This window comes from Colobus angolensis, unplaced genomic scaffold (genome assembly GCF_000951035.1).
Source record: "Colobus angolensis palliatus isolate OR3802 unplaced genomic scaffold, Cang.pa_1.0 Scaffold235, whole genome shotgun sequence".
In the NCBI taxonomy this organism is placed as follows: Eukaryota; Metazoa; Chordata; class Mammalia; order Primates; family Cercopithecidae; genus Colobus; species Colobus angolensis.
The window spans coordinates 3005536-3030209 of NW_012115544.1; the positions used below are offsets into that span (position 1 = coordinate 3005536).

The 24674-nt window shown below is 35.5% G+C and overlaps 1 protein-coding gene across 3 annotated transcripts; it reads right to left on the reverse strand.

The window, feature by feature from the left end:
• Window positions 1–579: 579 nt before the first annotated feature.
• PCDH18 (protocadherin 18) lies at window positions 580–14159 on the reverse strand. 3 transcript variants are annotated; one of them, XM_011944638.1, is made up of 5 exons: window positions 13906–14145; window positions 11253–13393; window positions 10385–10470; window positions 10129–10292; window positions 580–3374 (listed from the first exon to the last, which is right to left on the reverse strand). In XM_011944638.1, exons 2-5 carry the CDS (start codon window positions 13077–13079, stop codon window positions 2707–2709), a joined length of 2745 nt encoding a protein of 914 aa, XP_011800028.1. In that variant the 5' UTR covers window positions 13080–13393; window positions 13906–14145; the 3' UTR covers window positions 580–2706. The 3 variants fall into 3 exon arrangements, with proteins under 3 accessions (XP_011800028.1, XP_011800027.1, XP_011800026.1); XM_011944637.1 differs by having other exon boundaries at window positions 11253–14159; XM_011944636.1 differs by having other exon boundaries at window positions 10385–10473; window positions 11253–14159.
• Window positions 14160–24674: the final 10515 nt, after the last annotated feature.

Sequence of the window (24674 nt, forward strand, 5' to 3'; positions counted from 1 at the left end):
AGGAGCAATAATTTAAATGATTAACAATGTTATAAGCCCCATCTACTAAGATCAATAAGTAAATCAATGAGCAATGAATAACAATGTTTATAACTTGTAAGAATTTGAAGAAAGCTAATTCTCATCGTTTTATAAACAAGCATTTAAGGAGGATTTGTTAAGCAGTAGATTCAGTTTTGAGTTACGTTTTTGGAAGATAATTTCCTTAATATGTGATTATCATTGAAGAACATTTCAAATAATCCAATAGAGCTAAAGAGATTAAAAATAATAAATGGAGGAAAGTATGTTTAAGAAAGAATGTTTTTGTTGTTTCAATCTGAGGAACGGTAGGGTATCAAAAAAGAGGTGATATAACCTTGATGAGAGATTAGGTTGCTATGATAGCATCAGACATCACAGTTTTCACTAAAAGGATATTACTTGGTGAAAGGAACAGAAGCAAAAAGCTGAAATCTTGCACTTTTATTCTCTCAATCTGTGGACATGGGAAGCAATAATGAATGGAGATGACTGGAGAAGCAAGGGAATGTGAGACATGAAATTCTTGGAATATGGACAATGTACACAAATTTTATATTGAATGAAATATTGCATCTTATTTATTTCACATGATTCAAAATAGCGATTTTCAACATAGCTTACCATATTACTGCTGGTGCTTTAAATTAAGAACAGTGAGGATATAAAAGTCTTTTTCTTAATGGTAATATATACTGAAAGGAAGTGAAGTTGAAAGGCAGAATGTATTTAAACATGGTTAGCGTTTTGTGTGTAATCTACGAAAAATAAACTGAATTTCCACTTGTAATTGCAATCCCTCCTATAAAGGAAAATGTGTCTGTTGAAAGAGGTAATATATTCTGTTTAATGTGGTACTTATTTAAGAATTCAAATATCTGAATTTTAGTCACTTTTCAGTTATTTAACTTTCCCAGTGTTTCAATTTCCGACTACCAAGCCAGGGAGGATAATATTTTTGCCTCCTGGAATCATTGTAAGGATACCTTTCTATCCTGTACAATTTAATACAAAATATCCTGAGAAAGTTATTTATTTATTTATTTATTTTGTAATTTGAAAAATATTCAAGCAGTTATTGCTTGCTTACTCTTTTATCTTTATTCCCCAAATGCATTTAATTTATTTAACTGGAATATGGCTTACTACTTTCATTCCCATTACAAGTCTCAAACTCATTCCTTTTGAATTGTGTTTTTCTTGTTTGCCCAGCCAACTGAATGCTGTATGTTTATTATTTGAAACTCAACACTGAATCACCTTCTCAGGGAAGGCATGCTGCATGCCAAGCTTTTGAACAAATATGTAGGAACAGGACTCTGACTTATAGACAGTTCCTTAGCTTTACTTTAATTTTTCTTTTATTTTCACTGACAGTAAAATTTTCTGGAGAGTACAATCAAGATAGTGTATTATTAGAAATAACATTAATAGAAGCTTGGTCAGAAATGATAATAGTCATAATAAGCATCTCTCTTACCAAGGCATTCCACACAGAGAGATCACAGCACAATAAATAAAGGATTTCTCATTTGCCACACAACAAATAAAACAATTGCAGTAACAAAAATGTGATGTCATAAATGTTCTTATACTAAAAATAAAAGCAAAAATATGAGATCATGCACTGGAGACAAAAGCTAAAAATGAATAGTTATAACAAAAAAAAGACAACATTCCAAAAGGTTAAAATGTTCAAGTATTGTGAGAGGAAAGGGGGAAGATTCAAAATAGAATGGGTTCAGAATAAGTCAATTATATTTACTATCCTAGGAGAGACACTGACATAACTGTTTTTATCCAGTAATATTTTATGCCATTAGAATACATACTGTTATCCATTTAAAGGACAGATTCCATTTCCTTGGCGCATGTTTCATACTACAAGGATAGAATAAAATTTATAGTTTACCCTAATTATAAGTAGATAATAATATTATGAGAGAAATATTCTCAGAAACAGGCCAGTGTGATGGCCTGGAATAGTAGGGGCCTGGGAGTCAGGAAACATTGACTTTAGTTCTGTTTTCATCGTTGTCTATAAAAAGTTCATTTGAGATAGCCATCTAATAAATAACCTTCAAGATATTTCTCAGTCCTGAAATAAACTTTCACTTTATGTTTCGATTTTGCTGTAAGAGTTCAACTATTGGGGCTAGTAGAAAGTAGCAAAAATAACAATAAAATATCCTAACAATTTTAATGATTCTTAATTTCTAAAAAGTTATTCAAAAAAGTGGGATCACTTAATGGAATTAAGAATTGTATAATGCTTTAGTGGGGTTGTTCACACAACATAATAATTCTTCCCCAACAAAACTAATCTAAGCAGAGCAGTGCCTTTACACTTTGTGGTTCAATAGTATATCAGATTTGAACAGTGGCTAGTTTCTACATGATTAAGAAAAACATGTCTGTCATGGGAGTAAAAAAATAAAATTTGTTTGTTAAATTACACATAAATATAAGGTACAAATGTATTTTTAAAATACAGATTAAAATAATCACACTTGCATTGTGTACATACGAAAATACAGTATTTAATATTCAATATACACAGACACATTTATGATAAATGCAACTATTTGGCAATGCCAGTTCTTTCGGGGTTTTTTGTTGTTGTTGTTGTTGTTGTTGTTCCCTATTTCCATAAACATGGAAACAAAAATGTTTCACTAAAATCTCCTAGCTCTGGCGGACATCTTGAAGCAGTTTGTTAATCTCTGCCACCAGTTCACTGGCATCCATGAGTTCGTGTTTCCCATCATTGAGGTGGTTGAGCACATTGTCAAAATCATCTTCTTCATAATTTTCAGGGATCTCCTCCATGGCCGGCAGCCATTTTGAAGAAGGCTGCACACTGGAGTGAGTTCCAAGTGGCGGCCCACAGTTGTTGGTGGGATTTTGAAAATGTGTACTGGCTGCCCATGCCGCTACCCCCTGTGGGTAACCCACAGTTTTGGCTGGCAAGGGTCCCTTCCTGCGTTCCAGGGAGTTGGACCGATCCACCTCACTGCATTCAGAATAGGTGTCCAGGGAAGAGGGTAAGAGACGCTGGAACACACTGCTCATTTCCGAGAGCAGAGATGATGTGCTGGTATCCCCAGTGTCCTCATCATTTGGGGAGTCCTTTCCAAAGGTGGAAAAACTCTTCTTCTTTTCACCGGAATCTGCAGGCTGAGCGTCATCCTCAAGACTCTGATGTGGATGCTGCTGCTGGGGTTGTGCTGGGAATTCTTCCCCTGGAATGAACATGTTACTCCTATAATCTGAAGATGGTGAGGGCAGTGGTGGCATCCAGCACTGGTCAGAGTGTCCCAGGACCCTGCACTCCTCCGTGCAGAGCCTCATAGCTGCACTCAAGAAAAACAATGGGGTTTCATTTTTATACTTAGCACGATTCAAAATAATGCAAAAATGTAATGTTATAATAAAAAATAGAATGAGACAGTTTTAAGCTATTGCCATGATGCCAACCTATTATTATACACATAAACTGGACTACAATTACGGCTTTAATTTGAACACTAGTTTTATAGACCTCCATAAGTGTTATCTTCTGGTGTGTTTTTTTCCTTATTGGTCAAATAAGAACATTCTGCTACTCGAATAATGGGAAGACGGGTTGATAACGTATACGTGGGAAGAACTAGGTGTGAGTGATGAAATAAGTACTGATCATAAATTCTAAAGAACAGACTTGTAAGGTGAAACCTATAACTTTAGAATGCCACTCATATAATTCTTGTATAATACATACCTTTGTGTAACTTTCTCAATATTACTTTAGTTTTAATGGAAGCAATGAGAATATAATAAGCTATAAAGTAATCATACTTATTAATCTCTCTTAAAGATATTACAAATTATTTATTGACTTAGTACTTAAAACAGTAATGAAAAGTATCCTGAGCTACTGGGTGGTCATCTGCAATTACCCTGCTAAGAAGTTTTCTTTTAAAAATTCAAAATATATTGATATTCAAATATACAAAAATGTCATCAAAAGATGAAGAATATGAAAAATTCAATCTTTAGTTCTTACAGATGTTATAATGCTCTATTGGAATATGAGAGGCCACACTCATAGGAAAAAAAATAGATGATATGAGAAAAGCAGGAAAATAAAGAGGAAAAAAACCCTGTATATTTGGCAAATACAATAACTAAGCTATGTGACAAGGAAATGAAAAGATGTAAACTATACTTTACAAACCATTGACTTATTTCAGTGAGAAATAAGTCTCTTCAGTATTATGATTTCATTTTAGAGCAAACAGCAGAATGCAGAAAATGCAAAATAATTCTCTTAGATTTAAAACAACATTAGGTTGTTATTAGCTATACTTATATATTAAGAGCTAATTTTGTAGATCCATCTATTTTAGGAAGATTCCTATTCTTCCCAAATTATTGCTAAAACGGCGATTCTTGAAGGATGCCCATTCCCTTATTAGAGGAAAGAAGTTGTCTATTGCAGTTACTGTGATATCACTAGCAACTGGTAAACTGCCTGCATACAGTAGGTATTCACTACATGTTTTCTAAATAAAACATGAGGAAAATAATGTTGACTTTCTGGAAAAAAAAAAAAAGAAGAAGTAATGGTCTTTGATGAAGGGGTAGAAATTGCTGCTTTTCTCTGCTTGAATCTTTGAGATAATTCTGTTCTTAAACTGCAAGAGTCCCAAATATGGACCTCAACTTTTAATGAAAAAGGGGATAATTTGAGGAACAAAATGAGATCAAGTATTGTGAGTGAGAAAAAAGCTGAATCACTAAGAAAGCTAGAAATACAATGAAGCAGAAAAAAAGTGGAGAAAAGTGTGAACATCAGTTCCATGTGAATCAAGGTGGGGAAAGAGAAAGAGGGTAAGGATGAAGAAAAATTGTGCTATTTGTTATGAACGGTTACATTTATTAAATAGACAAAGATGACTTAAGAATAAAAGCTTGTCTAGATTTCCTGACTTCATGCATTATTACTACTTGGAAATATTTACCAACTTTTTTTTTTTTTTTAATTTGATGTGGACAAAACGAAAGGAGTTGAAAGTCATTGGAATAATTTAATAGCAATGAGGTTTTCTCAGCAGTGAAATAACAATCATAGTGGTAATGATTTTTTTGCCTTCTTAATTCCCCAGGTCTCTGAAAATGGAACTTAGACCTGTCTCTATTGTCTTACTCGTATCCTGTTAGAAGGAAGAAGAACAGACCTGCTGACACCTCTTCATTTATTTTCTATCCTTTAACTCAGTAGTTTTAGGCTTGGGAAGGGCTTAGTTGTTTGATTCACTTTATTTTAATGCTTAATGATTGGAGGGAAATGATTCATAGGCTTCTAAGAATACTGAAAGTGACCTAGTTTTCTAAAGACCTAAATATAATACACATAAAACCAACAATACAGTGCAAAAATACATTCTAGGTAACTAATGCAATCTGAAAGTTCATGCTCAAAAATAAGTTTGGTCATATAAATTTTTAAACAGTGAATGTTATTTGCAACTTCATCCCAATAAATAAGTGGAGCTTTAATTATAAAATAGTAAATTAACTTAAAAATGAAAAAAATAAGAAAAATCGACGAGGAAACACTAATGGAGGGAAGGATGACAAAAAAATAAGAGAAAGAGAAGAGTAATGGTGCAGAAGAGGGCATTTCTTGCAACTTCATTGATATTGTCAACCTTGTCCCCAGGGACTTGACTGAACACATTCTCAATCTGTAAGTAATTTAGTGCCACAAATGTTCCATACTGTATCCCAGTGATCAGGGCTTGTTGACAAGTGGTCCAAGTGGCTAATCTTTCTGTTGCTCCTTGAAAGCTCTGCTAGGTAGTTAAGTGTCCTCTGGGAAGGGGGAACATGGTGAAAGGAGCGCATCTTCTTTACCACTAGAAGACTATGGATTTTGTCACTGCACTACACCTTATTGGTGGGGCAGAAAGCAGATATATAAGAAATACGTATGCCTTGCTTCTATCAAGCCATTAGTAATCAGGTGATCAATCAGTTATCCATTAGGAGTCTGCTACATGTGAAGTGCAACAATAGCACCCTGCCCTCAAAAGTTTTAAAAAGATATAGCTATAAGTAAAGTGTAGCAAATGGGGTCATAAGCACAAGTAAAGTGTCAAATTAGATGATGCTAAGGGCCTGTCAAGAAAGGAAAAAAAAGTGGAGGTGAAGCTGAAATAGTTAAAGAAAGAAGCCGCCTACAACAAACTTTGAAAGATGAATAGGAGTCAGTTACACAAAGCGACGAGAAGCCAGTTTTTCAGGTAGGAAGGACACCATGAGCAAAGCATCAGTGTATTAAGTGAGGAGATGCTTCCAGCTATAACAAAAGATGCAAAGATGGCAACATAGGAGAGTTAATAAGTTAAGAGAGGATCCCATTGCCCTTTGAATGCCAAGATAAATAGTTTATTTAGTTCAGTGTTGCTGGGCAACGAGTTAAGTATTGATTTTGAGCCAAAAAATGTAGATTAAAATGTTCTCAAAATGTTGTTCAATCTGTATGAAAGAAAGATTTGACAAAGGGAGGAACTACTAGAGAGTGAATATCAGTTTGCACACTGATACACTAAACTAGTCATGGAAGAAAGGCCAGAACGGATGGGCTTTCGTGGATACCTGTCATGAGAAAGGAGAGAACATAGAATTTTAAAAGAATATTTAAAGTAAGTAATCAGAGATGACAGACTGATGAAAAGTGGATTGGACTCAATCAAGAAAAATGAGTTTCACAAGAAACAAAATCAAACGGCTATATGAATCATCTTGGTGAAGTGAATGCAATGGAAAATGGGGATTTTTGCAGGCATATGCTTAGTGTTACAGTTCAAAGTTGAATGAGTAAGAAAGTATGTTGGCAAACATGAGCCAACAGACAAAAAATGCATACCGATTTAACTGCTCAAAATGCAGGATATTTGTGTGGGAATTAATAGCATGAATGACCAGAAATGACCCTGTTGGCAGGCAATGCAACATAACATAATCTGTATTTGTTCAAAGTCTAAGGCAGAAAAACAGTTGGACCAAGACACTTTAGTCTTAGAAATATAAATGCTTTGGAAACTGTGCTGATCTCTTTTAATGACATTCAGATGTGGACTTAAATTTTTCTCTACTTGGGATATTTCCTGGGAATATAATTTTACAAAGCACAGGTTTTGTGCCTCCCTAATGTGCCCTAATGTGCCTCCAGAAGTTGCCTGGTTAAATAATAAGCTGGAATATGTATCATCAAAATTATATAAATAAGGGGTAGCTATCTTTGTATAGATACTCGGTACACGTATTGGAGTCTACAGTAGTCAAACATGAATATGTTTTGTGGCCCATTGGTGACCTCCTGGTGCTCTATGCCTCCAGGATAGCTTTGACCACACCTCAGATGGAGGCAGGTACCTAGTAAGGCAGAAATGTATCTACTATAATATATTTTGTTGTAATACAATGTTATGCACGAGCAAAATAACTCTCCAACCACACCCACAGTTAAATGTGTTGTGCAAATATGAGATTTTTTTTTAAATTATCTCATAATAGGTGGAATTATTAATGATGATATAAAGGTGAACTCCTAATTTTGAAAAGAAATGTGATACTGATGGAGCTTAACGTCACTCACTAAAGACAATTCACTGTTTTCTACAGTTTATGTCTACCTATTGTTTCCCCAATGTCATTATTCCTTAACATATATCATTATTATTGCAATTATTATTATTATTATTTACTCCAAGTGCTAGAAAACTTTCTTGCCACAAACTTACATGGAGGTGGCAACTTAGAAAATATAAGAAAAAGTCAAATAACTTTGACCTAAAATAAAACCTTATAATTAACTATTAGATTTATACAATTTCAGAATTAAAAGGGACTTTAGGATCATTTAGTCCCCAAAACACCAAGGTTATGTAATTAGAGCAGCTATTCAGTTAACTATGCTGATAAATTTAAATTTCAGTGAATAAACCTCATACAAATCTAAAAATATATAATACAATATTGATGTCATGCCCACTATGTTACTTCTCTGTTTAATGAAATGAAATTACATTATTTAAAATCAAGGATTAATACTCAAAATTAGGGTTCTGTCAGGATCACAAAATTGTAGGTTAGCCAACTCCTTTATTGCACAAGTAAGAATAATGAAACTGATTCTCTTTGAGCAACGTGTCTGATTCTAAATATATTCCAATAAATTTTCAGAGATTTCTCTTCAAATTGGCCAAGAAAGTCTATGCATTAAAAACAGAAACAAAAACCGGACACCACGATTGTGCAAACAGGCTCTCAGGTAACTGCATGCCTTATTGTCTCTAGAAGTTTCCCCTATACATTCACCCTGTGAGATGTATTATAGTATCTATTACTGTAATAACAGAAGTAAATAATCAACATTTAATAGTTACGGGGTATGTCATCTCTAGAACATAAGAATATTAGGACACTCTATTTAAAAACAATTGCTACAACAGCAAAAACCTGTTACTTCACATACTTGATTGATTAGTGTTTAAGAGTGTGGGGGTTGTTCCAAATCTCACTCTCCAATGTACATACTGCCTGATTTGAGATGCATTTTCTAACCTTTATAAGTTTCAGTTTCCAAATCTTAACAACAATAACAACAACAACAACGAAAAATAGAAGCCTGTTACTACTGTCACTACTACTAATTCCTGGCAAAGCCTTAGAAGAGGCAGTGCAGGTATCGAACTCTGCATGGGCCTGGTGTAAACCTGGGGGCATAGTTGGTAACTACTATTGCTACTACTATTCCTAATATTAATACCGCTCTGGCTACTGCCATCACTACTTCACTTATGAGTGCTCGAGTTTCTATTCACAGTGGTCCTTCGGTATCCAAACGGGATGGTCCAGGCCCCCTGTGGATACCAAAATTGGGTATCTAAATCTTCTCTAGGTTACTAAAAATACCTAATAAATGTAAATGCTGTATAAATAACTATTACACTGTATTGTTTTTTATTTGTTTTTTTAATTGTTGTTTTAATATTTTTTATTGTTTAATCCAAATACTTTTGATTAACAGTTAGTTGAATCTATGGATGTGGAACCTGCAGATATGGAATGTTAGCTAGATTGATTTTCTTGAATTCCTGTAGCTGTCTGAGGCTCCCTCATGTTTATTTCCTAAACTCTCTTACTTATCTGTGTTTAAAAATAGAGGTGCAATGGAACTAAGATGGGTGATATTGTATTGTTCTGTCTTTCATATATCAAATGGCAGTCATTGATCCACATTCAGTGAAACTTGGAAATATAGGTAGCCAAAGGAACACACGTATGTATTCTTAAGGTTGATTTAATATTGAAGTCTTTAGTAGTGGTGCTGCTAGGATAATATAATCAGTATTTACTCAGTTCAGAGAGTTTCTATTGCAGAATTAGAGGGAAGAAACTCCAAGGAAAATGTGGTTCGAAACTTAATAGCATCTTTTCTATCTAGCTGTGTACTTAAAAATTCCACTCTTGGGTCCTTGTTTCTCTTCTACTATAGCAAAATGAAATGTTGGCAAAAATATTCTGTGCTTACTACCTACAAAGATGCATTCCTTCTCCTATTTTTAATGCTTGAAGTGTACAATTTCTAGCGTATTTTAGTCTCTGATTTTGTGAGTTGGTGCCCATCACAGGAAATGCATCCTCCAAATTACAGTCCAGTTCACCACTCAGCGCCAAAACAGTTTAACTGAATAAAAACCACCACCCAATAATTTTGCAGAGTTGCACAACCATGTTCTATGGCTGTATCGGATGAGGTGGAAAGAAGAGGGTAGTGGTTTTTTTATTTTTTTTCCCCACCCCTTTCTTCTTGTCCTATGAAGCTGTCATGCTTATTCTCTCTTCCAGCTGCTTAATGAAATTTAAGAAAATAGTATTAAAATGTTTCAGTTTCTGTTCATTACTAAACAGTGATGAATATACTATAAAACATATTACATATACTTCAGTGCAAAGGACAAATAAAGAAGAAATATAAGCATGAGAGAAATTTTTCATTTTACTGGTGTCACGGTAGACCTGAAAATAAAGATTTATCTATCACTACCCTCTTACCTGCTGGAATTCTTCCATCTGTGAGAAACAGGTCGCTGAATCCTTCACCCAGCAGCCTATCTATTGGAGAATCTCGCCCCAAATCATAATCACTGTCTCCTGCCTCACTGTCACCACGGCCACTGTCTTTCAAGCTAAATTTGTCCATGTCTTGAAGGGCATATCTGGAAAGATAAATCAGAAAAAAAAAAATTACAGTTTTTACTCTTCAGCATTTATGCTGAGACTTAATAGGTAACACAAGAATAATTCATACCTATAGCTCCTGGAATATTTGTTTCCTCGAAAACTTGGTCTTGGTTGATATTGCCCCTGGTGAAGCATTGAAAGAAGCTGAGAGACCTGCTGGAAACCAAATAGACAGAACTGATTCCTGGAAACAAGCCTCCAAATACTCACAATCTTTAAGCATGAAAAACAGTTACTTGCTATTTCAGATAAGTAATTGAACATATTATCTCTATTTAAGATTCGCAAATGCTGGACTGTGGTGGACCATGCAGCTAGCTGCCAACTATAAATAAAATATATCTCAGAGAGATGTGGATGATCTAATACAACTGACTTTTACTTTGTGAAAGAAGACTCCCTTTCAAATAACTGATTTATTTTATTTATAATTCAGATAAAGTGACCATCTGTAAAAATACATGGAAAATACTGTAAAATACAACACTATAACGCATGTAGTTTAAAAATGTCAGGAAATCTTCCAAACTTGGACAAACATAACATGCATTGAAATAGAAGTCTGAAGGCCTCAGTTTTTTACTCTGTTCAGTAAAGACTATAACCTTGAAAATAAAGCAAGTCTCTACTTTTTGGCTTCCCATTATTTCAATCTGGGAAGTAAGGGAACTCTAACTACATACTCCTTTGTGAGCTTCATATTTATTTTTCAATATTATACATATTACATGCAAGTTAATTACTTAAGGAAAACTAAAAATAGGATGCTAAAGTGTGCATCTTTGCTACATATTCACAATGTAACTTGTATCCTACTTAATTTGCACAGTATTAGTATTGTTACTTATTATTGAAAACATTTAAGAACTAGTAAACACAATTCCTGAACACTAACACCTAACATTGCAATGAATTGATGCGGTTTATGATCTTACCTCAACAGCAGGAGTGGCGTGGGTGAGTTCTAATGAGAAATTTTCTGGCACGTGGTTTGATGAGATTGTCACCAAACTGTTGAGTGACTGGTGACTGTTGTGACTCTGCCGGCTGCCCATCTGCCCTCTTTCTAAGGTAGGCGATGAAGATGGAGACGATCTGTGATGAGATCTGATGGGCAGAGTGCCATTTATGGTAGGCACCAATGTGATGTCCCCTTTGTGAATCTGCCGGGATGGCCTTTTTGGGTGGTGCTGGTAAGTTGATTCGGCCACCCTGCAGTTATAAGATCTAGTGTCTTTCTTCTCCCGGTTACACCTAGTTGCAAATAGCACCATAATAACCAACAATACTGCACAAATTGCTCCTAAGGAAATAATTATTATCATGGAGACATCTAAGGATGCCTGGCTTACTGAAGTCATTGCTGTACTTGTCACCGACTCTGCATATTCAAAGATCATGCACTTCAGAAGGACTTTGGTATGTAGCTGAGGATTGCCTTTGTCCTGAATGATAACTGACAGCTCCCATTCTGTGTAGGGAACAGAATCCATGCTCACATTGGTATGGATGTCACATGATCGTGGATCAATTATGAAGATATTCTCCTCATTACCTGCTACTATGGCGCAGCTGAGTTCAGCATTCACACCAGAGTCTCTGTCAATTGCCCTTATTCTTGTGACATGAAAGCCACTTTCGGCCCCTTTGGGAATGGTGATTTCTGCCGTATTATTGCGCAATGCAGGCCCTATAACCACAGGAACGTTGTCATTTTCATCAATGATGGTGAGCACAACTGTGGTATTGCTTACCAGTTGCTTTGGGCTTCCTCCATCTCTTGCTTCTACCACAAAAGTGATCTGGCTCACTTCTTCGTGATCAAAGATTCTGAGGGCATAGATGGCTCCGTTAGATGGGTCAATAGTTACATACGTAGTTATGGAACTTCCTAGAATAAAACTCTCCAAGATGGTGTATGTCACTTGCCCATTTTCTCCAAGATCAGGATCTGTGGCTGTAACAGTGGTGATATATGCCCCCGGCGAGTTATTTTCTGAAATTACAAATTCATATCGGCTTCTCTGGAAGTGGGGTGGATTGTCATTGATATCATTGATTTGAACTGTAAAATGTTTCACTGTAGAGAGACTGGGTGTCCCCTTGTCCTCAGCGATTACAGTCAAACTATATTCAGATCTCTTTTCTCTATCCAGTGTGGCATTAGTTAAGATTAAATAATTGTTTTCATACGTCTTCTGAAGTTTAAAGTGACCATGTCCATGAAGCTTACAAACTATTTCTCCATTCAGCCCAGAATCCTTGTCCTGAACTCTGACCAAAGCAACAAATGTATCAATAGGATCCCCTTCAAAAATATAAGATATTTCTTCTTTTCCAGGGGACATGAGGTTGATGTTAATTTCAGGTTTATTGTCATTAACATCCACAACCTTAATGATAATTTTGCAATGGGCTGGGATTGAATTTGGACCCAAATCTTGAGCCTGAACATCAATCTCATAGGATTTGGTGATTTCATAATCCACTTGCTTGAAAAGAGTCAAATGTCCCCTTTCGGAATCAATTTTAAAAGTCTCCATAATTTTGGGAGACACATGACTGCTGAAGGAATATACAATTTTCCCATTAGCGCCCTCATCTGGATCCGTGGCATTCAGATCTAAGAGCAAAGTGCCGATCGGGGAGTTTTCTAAGAGTTGTATTATATAAGATTGCTGCTCAAAAGCAGGGCTGTTGTCATTGGAGTCTGAAATGCTTATTTTTAGTATGGATGAGCCAGACCTCTGAGGTACTCCCATGTCTGAGGCAGTGAGCTGAAGCTCGTAGCTTGACTTCAGCTCCCGATCTAACTCTCTGACCACAATGAGTTCTGCATACTTGGCTCCATCAGTCCTGGTCCGAACCTCAATATTAAAAAAATCATTGGCAGAGAGCGAGTATGTGTGGAGGGAATTTTCCCCAACATCTGGATCAAATGCACTGTCCAGGGGAATGCGAGTCCCAACTGCCGCACTCTCAGATATCTCAATAGGTATGAGAGATCTTGAAAACTGAGGAGAATTGTCATTAATATCCAGCACTTCAACTTCAATATGGAAAAGCTGCAGATGCTCTGTGGGTAGAGTGATCACATCAAACTCTATGGAACAGTTCAAGTTTTTCTGGCATAGTTGTTCACGGTCAATTGTAGCCCCAATGCTGATTTCCCCATTATCTTCATTTACTACAAGTAGAGGAGAATTTCCCCTCTGCATGGCTCGAAATCGAACAGTAGAAGGATTAGGTAGCTTCAATAAAACATCAGCCACATCCTCCGATAGTCTTGCAATTACTGATCCAACCCTCTGTTCCTCATAAATCCTGTATTTCAAATTCTTGCCCAGTACATCGCGGTTGAAAGATACTATCAGGAGTGCAAAAACAAACCTAAAGTGCATTTTAGCATTCATTTGGTGCATTGGTCAGTTTATGAGATTTCCCTCACAGAGCAAGTTAAAACAGCAAAGCAATCCCCTCAACTTCCTTTGGCAACTTAAAGCTACATTTGGTACTTGAAACTTGAAAGCGTCTCTTAATAACACAGCACAGCAATTAACAGCTCGCAAACTTTTGTTTTATACACACCGTGTCACGACTTCCAGATACCTTCGGCATGGAGTCCAGTCCTTGCGTTTGTTTGGTCGTTCGTCCTCTTTCCAGGCAGAAGAGTGTCACCTCCGCGTTTTCGCCCTTGTGTAGTCGGAATCCATCTATTGCGGGGTGCCGGCGGAGTCTGCAGTGTGTCTTTCCTGAGAGATTCTTTCTCCCTTTCGCTGCTCGGCTGCAGACTAAACACCCGTGATTGCTGACTCCAGTCTAAAATCTGTACAACTTCACTTCAACTCAGACAAAGCTCTTGCCCAGCGTGTGTTGAATCGTTTCCAGCCAATCAGCGTGCTTCCAAATCAAAAACTGATGGAGTCACCCAAGGAGGGAGGGCGCGAGCGGAGGGTGGGAGAGAGAAAGAGACTGAGAAGGAGGAAGGAGGGGGCGGGGGCGCAAAGGAGAGAAGGGGAGACGGGCTGGTGGGGGCTGGGGGAGGAGATGGGAGCCAGTCCTTCCCTACTCCTTCCTTCTTCCTCCCCACTCCCCCTCCGCCTTTCAATCTACTGCATTCACTTTCTCTGAGCGTGCCATGACAAAGGGGAGACAAATTACAGAAGAAAAACTTTAAGTCAACTTCTGGTCGCCTTTATTTATATGGCACGTTAAATTGTTCTTGTTTTCTTAATTGCTCTTTCTTCTGCCACAGACGTGTAATCATCTTGCTTTTCATAGTCCTTAAGTGCTAGTTTAACTTAAAATACCTCTAAGTGCGTTTTGTTGGTGGAGGAATTTAATACAATTTGAAAACTTGCTTCTAATTATGCTTCTCAGACCGCCTATTCCCCACTCCCTCTGTAAATACTTGGGCCTTGCTCCTTCTAGGAGCACAAGGAGATTGTCTTGGGGCTCTGTTTTTAAAGAACAGAACGAGTAAAGAGGTTTCATTTTCTGTTTTCTTTCATCTTTATTCTTTGAAGATAAGAAAAGGGCTATCTTGCACTCTTGATTTCTCTTAATTGGCAAGACTTAAAGGAGCATCTCAGAATTTGGAACTAATTAACAATATAGCTCTACCTTGAATGACTTCTTTCCTTGAGTTTGGGCAAAACTGTTCGTAATATTTCTTTGTCCTGTACTTCAAAAAAATCCTATTTATCTTGGGTAAAAGACACTGCAAGCTTTAGCATGCCAATTTCTACCAAAAGGAACTGTCTATACATGGCTAGTCTTCGCAGTGAATACTGGGGGGACATGGACTCAATAGTTTACAAGTCAAATTTTTATAATATATGCATTATTTATGAAAACACTTCAGATACGTATTTTAAAAACCCCAAAGCTTGTTTACACTGACAAATCAAATGCCTGAGCTGAAAATTACATTTTGTGTGCATCAAAATGCTAGGAAGTATCATGGGAGGCTTGTGCTCTATCCAGGTCACAGAAACTGATATGATATTCTTATTTGAAAATAAGATTATTTATGATGTTCTTTCTGCTCTGCAATTCCTTTTAAGTTTATCATCGTGGCTCCATTCTTGCTGCTTTTTTTTCATACCTTTTGCATTATTCCTCAGCTGTCTTCATCCGCTCGCATAGTTGCTGTTTCACATAATCTCATTGTCACTTTTTTCCATTTTTTTCCCCACTCTATTTTTCCCCCCAGAAACATATAAAAAAAAGTAATTTTCTAATTTTTCCACTTTGCTTACTCTCAGCAGAGCTCAGCTAAAGTCACTAAGAAGGCTCTTTCCAAAAAAGAAAGCAGAGGAGTCTCAGCGTGAATTCTCCTTCTTTTTAGGCATTCGAAAGCATTTTATAAGCCATTGTCTTTTTTTCCCCCTCCTGAAACCAGTGCTGTGTGGCAAATTGTGCAGAATAGAAATGCCTATAATGAATGTATTTAGTACTGGGTCATGCTGATGAACATTCTGCCCCCATGAATAATACTGTTTTACAAGTTTGTAGCCCTTTCAAATTGCTGATCCCCAAACCCTATAGGCAAACTAGGAAAACTACCACAAGCAAGGGGGACTTTAGAAACCCATAGCCATCTGGCCTAGATCTCTAACAATCTGAGCCAATAATTATATCAGTTCAGGCTTTTGCGAACCCCTTTGCAAACACCAAAAGAGCAAAGAAAGGAATTAGTCACTATTCAAAGTTGGGGTGAGAATTCAAAGGTAACCTAATTCCATTAGTTCTAGGAAAATTTTCTTTGAGAATTTGATAAGTCTACCCCCAAAAAAACTCCAAGAGCAATGGATTTGATTACCTCGATACAGATTTTTTTTCCTATGCTTAAAAAGTAAAAATAATAAAAAAGTCCTTCTTCTATTTCTGATAGTGGGCATAAACAGAAACAATAATTGTGAAAAACAGCTTCAATGTAACTTACTGAAATATTAAATAAGTTGTAAATTAATATGTCCTCCAAAATGATATGTTTCTACGAGTAAGTATTTAAAGAACTTGGCATTCTTTCACCAACAGTGGCTTTTTTCACTTGTAATATCATCCTTACCACGTATTATTTCATTTTCAGCTTGCCAATCTCTTCCTGAGAAGTCACATGTATCTACTTGAAAGTGATGTGCTTTTGATTTATCCTTGCTATGAACTGATTTGTTCTCTATACTTTTTTCCCCAAAAGTACAGAATTACAAATAAATCTTTTCTTTGTCATATTGTATCTCTAGTTGTAACAATTTAAATTTTCCTTGTTTAGTATCCCTGAAAAGATAACAAAAAACTATCTCCCAAACTATTTACTATCCATAAAAGAGTTTATATCAGGGGAGAAAAACAGATAAACTTCTATTAGTTGTTATGACCTGATTGAACATCTATTAGTTGTTATGACCTGATTGAACTTCATCCTTCTGGAATTTGATGAAGTCATGAAAAAGTGGTATAACCTCTAAAACAACTTCTCAGAGAACCAGTAAGGGAGAGTAGATTGAATGTTTCCTAGAGTCCATCCTCTTTTGATATGGCAGTCTTTGTTGACAAAGAAAGGAAGTGGTTCCTCTTGAAGACTGTGCCCTCTTGAGTGATGTTAAGCACAACAGCAAAGTGCTTCTAAGCTCCTAGAGGCAAATCGCAGATACATTCACCCTGTTGTGCATATTTTATCTATGAAGCTCCTTTTACCACTTCAGTTTAATTGGGCTGAAAACTGCTAAACCTAGATAAAGGATATCAACCAGCATTTACAATACATCCTTTCACCTCTAATAACACTTTCACCATGCCATTTACTTTTATTACTTTTGTTCTAAGGAAAATTAAGCTTATTCTTAATTTTGAATGATTTTCTTCCTGTTCAAGAGGAAGGAAAACCTAGAACTCAATTGTAAGACTCAAATTTATCTGCATTACATGAAGAAAAATGTCTCTTTTGGTACTGGAATACAAGATGAAAGTCACTAAAATTTCTTACAAGCAGATATGTACTTTGTTTTTTGATTTTTTGCTATTAATTTATATTTTATTAGAGTACATGAGATAAAAGATAGGGTAATAAATATTCACTTTTATCTCACTATATGTCTTTCCCACCTTCAAAACAATAACATGAGACTTATAATCTTCTGGTTGATTGATATAGTTTACAATCTTTCCTCATAGTGTTTGTTGTGAAACATCTTATAGAAGAAAATCATGGTCCTGCTTGACACCATATGGCTGTAACAAGCCTAAATAATTACTCTGCATCCTGGGAAATTAGGGACAAAGGTTTTACCAGACAAAGGTTAGTACAGTTACGGAATTCCAAGACTTTAGACCTGCTTAAGATAAAGAGCTTGCTTGGCTTTTTGTATGAGCCCAACAACTGTGGGTACCACCTGTTAGCCGTTATGTAATCCTGGACAAATTATTTAAGTTCTCTGTAAATATATAATCCTCTGTGAGATGGGAGTAGTAATTTACTCTAAAAAATTCTTTTAAGAATTTCAGTGACTGAGGCTTTCCACAAAGGCTGGCCCAGTAAACATACAACAAAGGTTAGTTTCCTTTTCTTAACCTGTGTGTATCTGTTTTCCTCCTAACACTCATTGAAGAAAAAAACAAAATGTGGATTATAGCCACAGAACTTGGTACTTCTCAGACTTCCGGTTTAGATGCATACAAAATTTTATGCTGAAAAGATAAAGCTCTCTTCATCTTGACTTATAAAGGTCACCTGTGAAACATAATTGACAAAACTAATAGTATTGAACTGTGATGGTCTTGAAAACTTGCTGCTTTCCTGAAGAAAATTCCAAGACCTACCAACTATACTCAACTATACCTCCAGGCCCTAAACCATAGAAACTTATCTAAAAATACAATTAGAAGTCTACCAGGTGCTTATTTATCTTTTATATTTGATAGTATACACATCTACTGTTTGCCTGTTCTCAAGGCTTTTGCACTAAACAGTTGTTTCTTTAAATATCATGTGAAACTATAGCAGGAGGACAAAAGGACATGATTTGAGGTATTTTGGCAGGGACAAGGAAATATAAAATTTTTCAAATAAGATTTGTATTTAAAAATCAACGTTAGGCCTTTTATCAATCACATTACATCTCTCTATGTTGTTCTTCCTTTATTCCATTTACTAATAGATTTAAGAATGTAATAATGAAAAGTCACTGAACAATATGAACTCTTTATGAGTCGAAATTTATCAACATAAGATCAAAGGTCGGGAAATGAAAATAGATCCCAAACTATCTTTAGATGTGTGTAACAGAAATAGACTTTAGTTGAATTCTGATCAAAACTGAATGTGCTAAGCACCCATAGGAGGCCCACACACCTGGAGGCATAGCTGTGCTAGGACCGGGAGGCAGCACAAACCAGGGGCTAAGAAGAGTTGGATTCCATGAAATACAGTGACAGGTGCTAGGTCAATATTGTCTGAGTGGGCAATCAGTATTTAGGGTGTTCTGCCAAAGGTAATATGCCAAGTTCCAACAGGTGACTTAGGGTCTGGCAAAAGGCAATCTATTGAGTCCAAATAAAAGGCATGTAGGTGAGCTTCTATTCCAAACAATAGGACTTCCTTCAGGACTTCCAAACAAGGCAGGTTATGAAATTCAGGATTAAAATGTTGAGAACAAACAGGCACCTAGAGGTTCGGTGTTTTGCAAATGGGCACATACCAAAAGCCTCCTCAAAATTGGAGACCAGATTGCAAAGTTAAACTACATGTCAGCAAAATTGACTTTTAGGATTATTCATCTGAATTCCTTAAATTCCTTCTTTTCAGCACAGTACCTGGAGGCAAAAAACTAAGCCTACAAAGGGTCTTCCTATAGTTGCATCTGAGAAGATTTGTGGAAATGGGTGGTGGGAAGACTAAACCCTTAAGTGAGTTGAGTCTCAATTTTTAGTTTAAGCTTTGCCATTCAATGTATGGGCACTAAAGCAGCAGCATGGGCATTAGCTGTAAGCTAATGTAGAAATGTAGAATCTTAGACCACACTCCAGACCTACTTAAACAAATTCTGCACTTTTTAAAAAAATTTTTATTTTTTATTATACTTTAAATTCTAGGGTACATGTGTGCAACCTGCAGGTTTGTTACGTGTGTATACATGTGCCCTGTTGGTGTGCTGCACCTATTAACTAGTCATTTACATTAGATATATCTCGTAATGCTACCCCTCCCCTCTCTCCCTACCCCACGACAGGCCCTGGTGTGTGATGTTCCCCACCCTGTGTCCACGTGTTCTCATTGTTCAATTCCCACCTATGAGTGAGAACATGCAATGCTTGGTTTTCTGTCCTGGCAACAGTTTGCTCAGAATGATGGTTTCTAGCTTCATCCATGTCCCTACAAAGGACATGAAATCATCCATTTTTATGGCTGTATAGTATTCCATGGTGTATATGTGCCACATTTTCTTAATCCATAAGATTTAAGTAGCATCATGTCAGCAGTTTCACTACTCAGTAGATTACTCTTCTTAGCAATGTCTCAAAATTTAGCAATATCTCAAAATTTTATGTGCATAGAAATCACCAGAAGGCCTTATTAAAATGCAGAATTTTAATACTAATAGTGCAGAACCATCCCGAATGTCCATCAACAAATTCTGCATTTTAATAAGGTCCTGTGGTGATTCCTATGCAAATTAAATTTTGAGATATTGCTAAGAAGAGTAATCTACTGAGTGAAACGGTGAAACTTCTGACATGATGGTACTTAAATCTTCTGTGCTGTGATATTTTTCTACTCCAGGGAGTTTAGAGACAATTGGCACATGGAGAAGATTACCAGAAAAAGGGTCAAAGCTTAGACCTCATTAATTCAAGAATATAAGTAGAAGTGATACAAGAAAACCTATCTGTTTAGTTAAATTCACAGAAAGAGAAGGAAAATTAAGCTTCCCTCTGGATCTAGGGTTTTATAGCAGCTATCACCCAGTTTATCCATTAGGTAGTACAATTTCCATCAGCAAGGAAAATGCTTTTTAGAAAAAGAGATCTAATAATACTTTCGGAAGAGCTATTTGTGAAGGCGAAAATATCTCCAATGTTGTAATATTTATTAGTATACTTGTACATATGTATATGGTTAGGAATCTCTGGTTGAGTGTTTTGTGTCTGTCAAGTACATATAAATCACAAGTTTGCTTTATGTTTTCTTCATGGCAACATTCCTTCGTTTATCATTCTTTTATCATGCAGCAAAGCAAATCTTGAGAATACTGTTTATTTTATCCTTAAATACTTGCATCTCAGAATTAAGAATACAAATCAAAGTGTGACAAAAAGTTTACTGCCAATGTCTGACTCATTGTGTTCATGTTAAAATACACTTCCTGTATGATGCTTCTGGATGCTCTTCATAAATAGCTAATTTATCCAACCATTTTTTGTTGTTCCAACTAGGAGTATCACACTGTTCATAGACTAGCATCTACTCTCAAGAACAAAGTTTTTATAATATAAAGGAGAACTGTTATCAGTTAGAAATATGAGAATCCACTTTAAAAAAAAAAGTCAATGATATTTTAGGATACATTAGATTAGATGAAAACTTTTCAAAAGGTTTTAAAACTTTTTGAAAAGTTTTAATACAGTATGTTAAGCTTGAATGAATGATAAATATTGGCATCAAATATGTATAAAAATTATTAGTAAATACCATGTAACTTCATGGTCCAATTTCTTATTTACTTAGAATTTGTAAGAAGTTATTCACTTTAGGTGAATCTTATGTGGATATCATCCATCAATTGAAACACTTTTAACAAGGAGCAATCAAGGATATTTGTAGTGTAGTTAAGAGCAGTGTTATAAAATTGAGTGATGCTTAATTTTACAAGAAAAAGAAAAAAGTTCAAAGTATTCTCTCCAAAAGCAACTTTCATCAAGAAATCACTAAAATTTCATAAAATAAAGGAAATAAGTGATAAATAGATTTAGAACATCTAGTAGATACTTACCTATAAAGTTGATTGCTGAAAATGCATGTGCTTGCCATTTCTTTACTAATTTACAAAGAAAATAAACAATTCACATATAGGTTTTACATAATAAATACCAGAATGTATATGCATTAAAAAGAAAATATTTCAAAGGGAATAAAACTGAGGAGAGTTGTTAGACCTTCACTGAAAATAATGCCTATTTCCTTCAAGACTCATAGCAGGCCACCATTTATAACAATATAGTGCCTCTTTTATTATCATCTAGTGTTTATTTTTAATTCGGGTAAGTTATTTTAATTACAATAAACTAATCAATTATAGCTGATACTCTTTAATCAAAAGAATTTAAGCTTCAAAGTAGATTCCCATTTAGGCAGTGAAGCATTTTAGAATATGCCTATTCTTTAGAATAGGCATATTCTAAAATGTAGTTAAGAGGGCAAATTTACGGTTTATATGTAGACTGTGTTACTAATATAGAAAATACCATCTATAATAGTTACATCTCACCTAGCATTTGAATGTAAGGGTCTTGGAACATAATAAAAATAAAGATAATAGTTATTGAACCATACTGAGTGCCAAGTGAGCTACACATATATTTCCTTTAATTCTTACTATAATGTTAATAACAAAATGTTTATGATTGTTAGAAACATGTGGGATATAAGTAATAGAGCCCAGCTAAAATTGTCAAAAAAAGGAAGTTTATTATTTCAAAACAGGAGATACACAGAGATAGGACATTTTCACCACTGAATATTGAGCAGCTCAATAATGCCATCACAAACCAGGTTTCTCCCATCTTTCTGCTACTTGATATTCATTCAGTGTGCTAGTTTGTTCTGTTTTCTCGGGTTCATTCATGATCCCAAGACAGCTGCTACAGTTCTAGAAAATATATCTCCACTTAGCTGAATATAGAGTTACAAAAAAGATAGCATCTCCTAATCATCTTTCATCAAGAAATAAAATGTTTTCTAGGAATCTCCTACTGATATGCTCTTAAAGCTCATTGGTCGAAATTGTGTCACATGACCTTTATTAAACAATCTCTGACAAAGAGAATAAAGCTGTTGTAATTGCCCTAAACTAGAAAGTTTCAGTCCTGGAGGAGAGGAATAGCTCCTTTACTTCCTGAATGGCAAAGTGCTAAAATATAGTGTTCATTTAACAAAGTGGATTAGAGAGTGGATATTGAGTGGAGAACAAGTTCTGTCAGCCACATTAATCCTAGAATCATTTTATGTTTAAGGAAACTAAAACTCACAAAGTTTTGCCTAAAACATGGCTAATATATAGTAGATATTGAATTTTTATACTTATGTTTGTCTCCAAAATCTACTTCTATACAGTAATAACAATTTGTTTCTTAAACATTAAAAGAAAAATGCTGTCATATTTTTTAATTCTTTTATTTTCCAAAATTGTTAAGCTATGGGGTAAAGACAATCAATATACATTAAGGTGATTTGTCTTGTGAAATAATATTTCAGTCTATGAAAGAAAAAAAAATCTGCTTTTTTCTTTGGATGACATCCTTGAAAATAATCAGTGCTACAGGCTTAATTGAAGTGATTTTTAGGCAGAGGTGGGAGAAAATTGAGGAGGTAAGAATTGGTGGTTTTACTGACTCTAAATACACCCCACAGACCTTAGGTATGATATCTTCACATACCATGTACTGCTTCCTTGTGACTAGGCTCATACAAAAGGAAATACAATTGAATCACCTTTAGATTTAAAGGTATGAACAAAAAGTGAAAAGTTGGAAAAATGAGAGTAGACGTTCAGATTCTTAGTTACGTTACAATCAGAAACACTCCAAACTTTGAGCAAAAGCCAATCAGGAGACTGACACAAGGGAGGAGCATAATGCAGTGCAGGAGATACTGAGCTGAGATCAAAGAAACCCACTTCCCACTCACAGCTCTTTGATGTTTTATCATTGTACCATCATGTCTTTGCAGTGATAAGTCACTCTCCATGTATATTTTCTTGAAAAATGAATTGGATCCTAAATTTTAGAGGAAGACATAAAAAGTACACCTGGATACCCAGTTTGACTTTGAGTATTCAAGGCTATATTAATTATTTTGACAGACTTTTCTAGGAACTCTGCTTCTGGCTGTGAGGCTAAATGAAAGACTCTAACACGTTTGGTAAAGAAGGCAATATAATTAAAGGCAAGCAAATGTGCTTTACCTTACTCAGCCAAAAATATGGATTTAACTTTCCAAATAAAAACAAATCTCAAAATGTCCCCCTTTTTCTAGAGCAGTTCACCAAATCACAATAAAATATTTAAAATGATCTTACTGGAGAATGATAAACTTATACAGAAAGTCCCGATTTAAAAAGAAAAATCAAAAGTAAACATATTTTAGCTTTCTCACAAATAATCGGCAAATACAACACTTGCTGTGGTTCTTTCTGTTTTGTTGTAGCTCGACAATGTTTTAAATTCAAAAGGTTTCTGCTAGGATTGGATTATGATTATTATGCAGGAACATACCCCAGTATAAACAGCTTGCTTGGCATTTACATATTGCTCCCACATGCTTCCATTTCTGACTTCTCAGTAAGTCAGAAGCACATATTTTATTGTTATGAAAAGAACAGTTTTCTATTTACTATAGAGTCTTAGTTCTTCACAAACAGAATAATCCAGCATCACAGCGCTTATGGAGACAAAACCTGAATTGATGATAATGATATAAACTTGCAGGTATATAAATATTTCAATCTAAAATCTGTACTATTAACACCAGGTCATCAAAGGTTTTCTATAATGAATTCAGAAATTCCAACCTAACTAATTGCTTTTATTATAATGAGGGTCAACTAACTGAACAAAAAGTGAGGATGTAAGCAGCTTTTGTTTAACCTAGGCAGAGACAGGGAGCCTCTCTCTTGGGGTGGTGTAAACAGGACAAATCTGCCCTATCTGCAGCATTGCCATTTAAATGAACCCTGTTTTCTAATACTGGAAATAGGTCCATTCTTTCATACAATGAATATATACCAAGATTTCTAAAAGTCAGGTATATACATCCTCAAAAGTGAAAGTAACTAATCAATCGTAGACTTTCTTACAATTTTACACCATTTAACTGTCCTCATGGAGAATCCTAAATTGCCATATGGAAAACACTGCCACACACACCTCCAGGGCCAGTGTGTAAGAACCACTTTTAATTTGTCTTGCCTTCATTCTGATTATTGGTTTTGTTAAACAGGGCATTCTGGCCTTCCTAGTCTTAGATATTTAGCAAATTATTCCTACTAAATGATAGTGGGCAACAACTCAAACTCAATAAAAATAGGTCATTCACAGAGTATTTTCCAAAGTTGTTTTTATTTAAAAATATGTACTTA

Coding starts and splice junctions, on each gene's coding strand:
- PCDH18 (XM_011944636.1), bottom strand. CDS start 13,739: ATGCACCAAATGAATGCTAAAATGCACTTTAGGTTTGTTTTTGCACTC. Junction 10,474..11,252: donor ACGCCACTCCTGCTGTTGAG/GTAAGATCATAA, acceptor TTTGGTTTCCAG/CAGGTCTCTCAGCTTCTTTC. Junction 3,375..10,128: donor AGATGGAAGAATTCCAGCAG/GTAAGAGGGTAG, acceptor TCTTGAGTGCAG/CTATGAGGCTCTGCACGGAG.